General features: G+C 38.2%; 1 protein-coding gene across 1 annotated transcript; it reads left to right on the top strand.

Moving 5' to 3' along the window:
• Nucleotides 1-2,431: 2,431 nt before the first annotated feature.
• Nucleotides 2,432-7,199, top strand: LOC104963947 (uncharacterized). Its single transcript, XM_010792642.1, has 6 exons — nucleotides 2,432-2,601; nucleotides 3,240-3,375; nucleotides 4,883-5,124; nucleotides 5,322-5,469; nucleotides 5,942-6,064; nucleotides 6,152-7,199. Exons 2-6 carry the CDS (start codon nucleotides 3,279-3,281, stop codon nucleotides 6,199-6,201), a joined length of 660 nt encoding a protein of 219 aa, XP_010790944.1. The 5' UTR covers nucleotides 2,432-2,601; nucleotides 3,240-3,278; the 3' UTR covers nucleotides 6,202-7,199.
• The last annotated feature ends 383 nt before the right edge of the window (nucleotides 7,200-7,582 follow it).

Genomic DNA, 7,582 nt, shown 5'->3' with positions numbered 1-7,582 from the left:
CTCTTGTCTTTCATTTGAGGCCCTGTTTCTTCCTCCCCTTGTGTTTTTTTCCCGCCATCATCATTGTCTGCCCCGCCCCTGATTGTTTCCACCTGTTCCCACTCACCTCATGTTTAAATAGTCCTGTCTCTCCCCTGTCCTGTGTCAGTTCGTCTTGTTTATTTCTCCGAATGGTCGTGCCAAGCCTCAGCTCTGAAAGGATCGCTTTCACTCATGTAAGGTTTTGTTAATTGTGTAGGCTTAAGTTTTTCTTAAGTTCTCTTTTTGTTACGGCTAGTTTTTTCCTCCTTGTGTGCACCGTTTGTTATTTCCAGTACCTACTCTATTAAGAGGGATTACCTGGTCTGTGAAATAAAAATTAAAACATTTTACATTTCACTTTGTCTCTGGGTCGTGCATTTGGGTTCATCAGTTTGTGTCTAGATCCTGACAGTTATATAGATTTGAGTGCATGTAAATGGTCTGCAAAGGCTAAAACCCCAAAGTTCACATCAGAGGGACCCCTTTGTTTACTTCCGGGACATAATGACATCACAATGTAACACTCACGCTTCTATTGGCTAGCGCTCAAACACATTGTATGTGATAGGGTAAGGGGCAGAACATCTCTAAGCGGTTGACCAATCACAACAGAGCTAGCCGGCTAACCAGTCAGAGCACACTTGGATCTGATTTCAGACGGAGGGTGAAAAGCATCTTAACATGTCACAGTAGAGGCACTAAATAAATAAAATAACCTTAAAAATGTGCATTATAGGGCCCATTGAACAAGCTAGATTAGTTTGAGTTGCAGAGTAATAGAGTAATGGAGATATCCGCCATAAAGATGTCTGCCTTCACTTGAATATAAGGGAACTAAATGGCGCTGGCTCTTGAAATGTGTTTTAGGCACCACTAGGTAAATGCCATCTAGTTCTGTTACATACAAAAGCAGCAGCAGATGTCACCAAATTAAAATGTCCATACTGCTGCACAAAATATACTGGAGTGGAGCACACATCAAGGGATGATAAGAATGTAAAGTAAATCTTTGTAACCTTTATTTATCCAGATTGGTCCCATTGAGATCATAGATCTCTTTTTCAGGGGAGACCTGCAGCAATTAGGTTCCACATGGAACATAAAACAACATAAAACAATAGAGGATATCATACAACATATTTACAAGCTACATTTACATACTTATCAACATTTACAAATACCCGTAGTTTCAATGAGCATTTCATTTACACTTGCTTTAAAAACATGAAGAGGAATGAAATTGCTCAGTTTCAATTTTAGCTGTAGACTGTTCCAAGCAAGTGGCGCTGTGCACATAAAAGCTGTCTTACCTAAGACAGTCCTTGCTCTTGGCACATCTAACAATACTACATTTTTTGTACCCTTTTCTCCATCAAATCAAAAGCTTAAAATAAAATGGTGACCTCTCAAACTCACTCAAGTTTCAATCAATGAAATGTTTATCATTATGATATCTCAGTCTTACACAGTGTTCTGCATAGTTATTTAGAATTGTGGCCACATCAGTCTGCCATTATTTGATCCTGACTGAAATATCTCAAAAGCTACTGACAAAATGTATCTGGACATTGACGGAAAATCAAGGGCCCCAGATGATCGATTCTAGAGTCTTTGGTTAGCCCATGACTTCATCTTGCCTATAGTATTTCTTCAAAATATCACCATCAAAGACCACTACTTTTGTTACAGCAAAAGACAACATGCTTTCCATCAGATTTGTGCACACCATTTCAAAAATACTAATATGGTACACTTGCCAAACGTCAGTATGTTAGCATTGACATTGTGAGCATGGAAATATGCTGATTTTAGCATCTAGCTTAAAGCACTGTTTAGCCTGACAAAGAATGGCTGTTTAACTCTTAATCTTGTTAGATATTATCCATCTCTCCCTCTTTACTTCAGAGAATCCATTATCGCAAGAAATGTACAATACATTAATTTGTCCAGGACATTAAAACCAAAACATAACAGGTATGTTTTTGAACATTGGTGTAATTTTTGTTGCTTTGACACCAGGTCGTCCTGCTTGTCCTTCACCCAGAGGGAATTTATTTGAATGTAAAATTGTGTTACGTAACTATTTCCAGCTCATTCTCAGTAAACAAATGTGTGCGTGCGTGCGTGTGTCTGGGGAAGGAGAGAGAGAGAGGGAGAGAGAGAGAGAGAGAGAGAGAGAGAGAGAGAGAGAGAGAGAGAGAGAGAGAGAGAGAGAGAGAGAGAGAGAGAGAGAGAGAGAGAGATTGATTTTGATTGACATTACTAGCAGCTATTATTGGCTCAGGCCTGCCCAACCTGTTTGTTTCAAAGAAATCCTTCCTGTAAATCAGGATGATTTCAACATTCCTCCAGTTGCGTTGTGCCTCTCAACTTACCTTCTGGTCAGAGCGAGAGGATGGCGTGACACGTGGATAGATGAAAAGAGAGTCAGCATTACGTTGCGACATTGACAGTCTTTTGAGACTACATATGTGAGAATAACAGCTGAGAGAAGGTTGTTGTTTTTTAAGTAGCTGCGTTGTATTGTTAAAAAAGGAAACTGTCTGCAGATCTTCTGGGGAATTTCCAGTTCATTTTAAGGTTAGTGGTGATGTTTTCCTCGACTTCCATTGCATTTTAAATACATGTGTTTTTTCGTTTACTTTTTTTCCCATACTTACAAAACCTTGCAAGATTTAGGGGTTGAAAAATGCATGGATCAAATATAGATGAGCCTTTTTTTAAATGCATTTGAAAGCAAATAACACTGCATGACAAAAGCTCAGTAAAGTTCAAGTTAACATCACTTATTTACAATTCATAAGGACAAGGCCTCGGATCAGTGGAATCATTCTAAAAGTGATACAATTATGAATGTAAAATCTGATAATTTTATATTGTCAGCCCATATATTCTTATTCAATCTATGGTGTGAAATATAATCTTTTATTTAAATACATGTATATAGATGACAAAAGTTATTTTTAGATCAATTTAATGGGTCATACATTCTGGCCCGTATCATAAAAGGCTATTAACATTGCATCTGTATCTAAAACCTTTTTTTTATATTACCCGAGGGCAAAGAACCAGTCAAATGGTTATTTGCTCTCAGGTCATAGTAAAGTTCCAATGTAATTTACACCACATTTAATCTGAATAAAAGCATGGGAGTCTTGACTGTTGTATTCCTTTATTGTTGAATGAAACGTTAAGTTAAATTGTTTATACTGTTGCAGATTAACCTATGAAATAAGAGAACCTGAGTGGAGAAAATAATGGAGAAGACAAAAATAGAGATGAGGAAGAGGAGGAAGGTTTTTAATATGTGCCTGCTGCTGCTGGCTCTGTTCCAAATCACCGCACCCTCCTCAGGTAACTAACTGCTTCAGTGATTAGAAAATACAAGTGTGTTTATATCAAACATCAGGTTTCCAGGTCGTACTTGCATGAACATTGATACACTGTAAACTGAATGCATGCATTGACGTCACTCCGGCCCTGGTTAATGTTTTGGAGCCTCTAAGGAAATACCTTTAGTCACTGGAAGATATTTGTAAAACAAATCTTTCTCCATGTCAAGAAAATCCCCCGGGGGAACACCGGTTCCTGGTCATTGGAATATACAAATGTTTATGAGGGCAGGGGATGTACTTTGCTTAAGGCATCATCATCTCAGATGCAGGTAGCATTCACTTCCTGTCAACATCCACAACAATGATGGGTGGAACAACTCAACCTAAAATTCTTATCTGAGCGATGATGTGTAGAGTGTGTTGTGAAAGATCAGACTCCATGAAGTGTGATCAGTTGGACCATTTTTACAATTTTTTTTACTTTCGATTTGGAGATAAGACAAAGTGTGTGTGTGTGTGTGTGTGTGTGTGTGTGTGTGTGTGTGTGTGTGTGTGTGTGTGTGTGTGTGTGTGTGTGTGTGTCTGTGTGTGTACAGTGCATTATGTGTGTACAGTGCATTATGTGTTCCCTGACTCTGTAGATATCTATTTATCTCATTGCTCCTCTCTCTGGAGTAGATTGTGCTGTGTTGGTCCGTTGTCCGGCATTTATCCATTGGGTTAGGGTTAGGGTTAGACCCATCCCCCTATATTGTGTACACATTTAAAACTCGATGTTGTATGCTCAAGCGTCTTTCATGGTTGCAGTGAATCATTTCAATGTTATTTAACTTATCTGTTATACCATCATTGGCTGCTGACTACAAAAAAATAAGAACTGATTCCTTATCAAAAGTAATTCCCATCAATAATGCGCATGTGCGGCAAACATTATCGACTAATTCAAACCCCATGTTTTTATAGCTGGGCACAAAACTATTTAAGTATGTAAACCTCATACTGCTATGGGGTTTACAACACGATCCTTAGAGGGTCTTTGGAGACAATAACTTGACAGACACAGTATGTGTTCAAAGGGTGGCAAAGGGTCGCATTCCTCATTTGACAAGAAATAAAGAAAATGTACTTTGTTTGTTGCAAGCCACATTTTGGCCTTTGTCATTGTCCAAAAACAACAAAGTATATCGATCAACAAAGATAACAAAGATCTGGAGCATGTGCATATTAATTACCTGATATGTTGTGATCCACTTAAGTTAGGTAGGAGACAAGATAAATAAATCAAGTTTTTGTTTGTCTTCCCAGCCATCATAAGGGCAGTTATTGAACTCTTGTGAGTTTTGAGAGCACTTTTCTAGGTAAAAGTGTTTGGTTACTGAACTGGTTTAACACCTTTTTGATGACATAAAAAACTGTGGATGAAGTTAGAATATAGTAGTCCAAACTAATTGTACTTTAATGCTGACTGCACTTTTTGTACTTTCCTCCTTATCATACCCATTTTCGACTCTAAATAACTGTTTCAGCTGAAAACTCCATCGCCAATATCCCCACCACCACCACCACCACCACCACCACTTCAGCACCGAACCCAGCAGCTCTCAGATACCTCACACACCCAGCGGACCTCAAAGTGGCTGTGGGAGATCCTGCAGTGTTTAGCTGTGGAGTTCCCAGAGCTTCTCCGACCTTCACCTTCACCTTCTACGGGAGTCACGGCAACTACAGCCTCACATGCCCCTCTGGCCACGTAGAAGATATCCCCCAGGTGAGGCCTCATCTAATGCTTCCTCCTATCCTCACTTTCTTCTCCACTTCTTCCCCTCAGTAGCACCATCATACTGCCACTGTAAGAAGCAACATAAGGGTTCACTCAACAGTCTATTTAGCCGATCACATCGTTTTGTATCTCAATTCTTTCTTGCCTGAACTTCTCTCCACCCTCCTCCCTGTCTCTCTCATCAGGCTCTGTATGGAAGTTGTGGTTCGAAGAAAGGCGAGTCATTGGCTGTGTGGACACTCAAGGGAACCTCTTACTCAGACAACGGCACAAGAGTTGTGTGTCAGCAGCCAAACAATCGTGCTGCACCTGCTGCTGTCCTGCAAGTTTATGGTGAAAATACTACTATTGCAATTTGATATCTATATTATTTCAGCAGGTTTATCATAAAAGAAGGTCCGAGGCACTCTTCTGGCAAACACAGTTCAAACAACTTCAATCAGATAACTAGGTGAATTTCTAAAAACAAAGACAATGTGTGTACATGTTAAGAGAGAGCCGGTTCACAATCTCTTGTGTCCATGTTGTTGTTGGAAATTATTTCAAGTGTAACTTGTATTGTTCTGTACTGAAAAAATACAAAAAGTAACAATTATTATTGAGGCTTTCCGATATGCTCTCAACTTGTAAGCAATCCAGGCAGGTTATGTTAATGTTTTTAGAAATGCATCATGGAATAGTTTTTCTGAATGGACATTTCTTCATTTTAAGCTTAAAGTTTCTTACTTTTAATAATGTCTGCACAAGTTGCTCTATGCATTTAGTCTTTCTCCACCAAATCAATTGTGAAAAATTCACTCTATAGATGACGGTCGCAGCTACTTCATTCTCATTGGCTGTGTCATTGGGGGCTTCTTCGGCATCCTGTTGGTGTTTGGTTTGTTGTACTTCATGCTGCGGAGATCTGAGACCCTCCAGACGTGGTTCAGTAAGTACACTGCCCAAAGTCACTGCTGAATGCATTGATTGCAAACTGCTAATTATTTAGTAATCTGTGATGTCTTTGTGCTTTCAGGGGGAAGTCAACCAGAAGATGATATGAACACAATAGTAACAAAGGAATAGATGAAGCCATTGCTTTTTCATGTACAGTAAAGGGACATTTTTCCTAACCTTTAAGCAATCTAAGTGTAGTGAAAGCATGAATTATCCCAGGTCTGAAGATGATGGTGACATTTTGGATCTAGTTTTTCCCCTGATAACTTCACTTTCTTGTTATGTCCTCTTAAATTGGACCTTGCATGCATTATACACAAACACTTTAAACACACACTTTTTTTTTTTAATAGTTATGCCAGATCGCTTTCCACTTGGTGCAAGGTCTGTGCACTGCCTTTACAGTACCTACCATTTACATCCTATTAAAACATTTTGTATTGTGCTTAAAGAATGTGTGTGTAGAGTAAATAGTCAAACTGTAGATATTTGATGAGCAGTCTTTTCTCCATGAATATTTGTATTGCACATTATTGTTGGATAAAATCCACATTAATAAACAAAGTAATCTTATCTTTCAATTTATCTTCCACTGATAAAATAGGCAGAATAATGAAATATTAAGTGTCAAAATAAGAAACATGAAATATTAAGTGTCTCTGCATGTTAAGCAGCTTTACGCAGCAGTTTGAAAGTGTTGAGTATACGTGAGTGATTGTTTGTAGGCAGGCAAGGTAAAATAAGGAACAGAGGAATAGCTGCTCTTTGTGCTGGTACACATTCTTTACGGCTCTATTCCAACAAAATATGAAATGTAAAATTCTTACAGATGAGGGTCCCATCTGTCCAGGTTAGTCAGCTGCTCTTTCACATACTGTCCACTTGAGGGAAGCACTCACTTTACAGATAACAGAGAGAAATAAAACAACTGACATTCATACCAAACACAAAAAACACAATTTTCTGTTTTTGTCAGAACTTGTTGCACTTATTCAATAAAACTCTAATGAAGAAATTGCTTTTCTATTGATTTAGGATTTAGTAAGTTAATACAACATGCTGTGACGATGAGTGTTTTCATATATTTGAATATTAAAGTCTTCACGCTTTGTTGTTATTGTCTTTGCATAAAGTTGATGATGTTTGTGCCCTCTATTCTGCCTTTCATGTCTTCTGAAGTATTTATGATGATCACTGAAATATTATTTTTGTTCTATGCTTGTTCTCATCTTCTTGTTGCCTATTGACCCTGTGCTACAGCTGTGATTCAGCTAAAGTATACTAAAGTATTTTGGGTTGCAGTTGCATACACATGGTGAACGCTGTGAATTCAAACTACAGTGTATTGGCAGGTTAAAAAAGACACAAGCGTATGGGTTAAAATATTGCATATTGTTACGTAATATGTTACTTTATTAAGTTAAGTAGTAAACATTTATAATTCAATAGACTTTTGGTTTCACACAAGACACAAACAAGTCTAAGTTTATTATTGTTACTACTTTTTTTT

Source organism: Notothenia coriiceps, unplaced genomic scaffold, assembly GCF_000735185.1.
Source record: "Notothenia coriiceps isolate Sejong01 unplaced genomic scaffold, NC01 NC01_scaffold00036514, whole genome shotgun sequence".
Classification (NCBI taxonomy): domain Eukaryota; kingdom Metazoa; phylum Chordata; class Actinopteri; order Perciformes; family Nototheniidae; genus Notothenia; species Notothenia coriiceps.
The sequence above is the reverse complement of the archived record's forward strand: the minus strand, read 5'-3'. Positions and strand labels throughout refer to the sequence as shown.

Bases quoted from the DNA above. Each gene is read 5' to 3' on its own strand.
- LOC104963947 (XM_010792642.1), top strand. From the start codon at position 3,279: ATGGAGAAGACAAAAATAGAGATGAGGAAGAGGAGGAAGGTTTTTAAT. The intron at 3,376-4,882 runs GTAACTAACTGC...TAACTGTTTCAG, and splicing joins AATCACCGCACCCTCCTCAG to CTGAAAACTCCATCGCCAAT. The intron at 6,065-6,151 runs GTAAGTACACTG...TTGTGCTTTCAG, and splicing joins GACCCTCCAGACGTGGTTCA to GGGGAAGTCAACCAGAAGAT.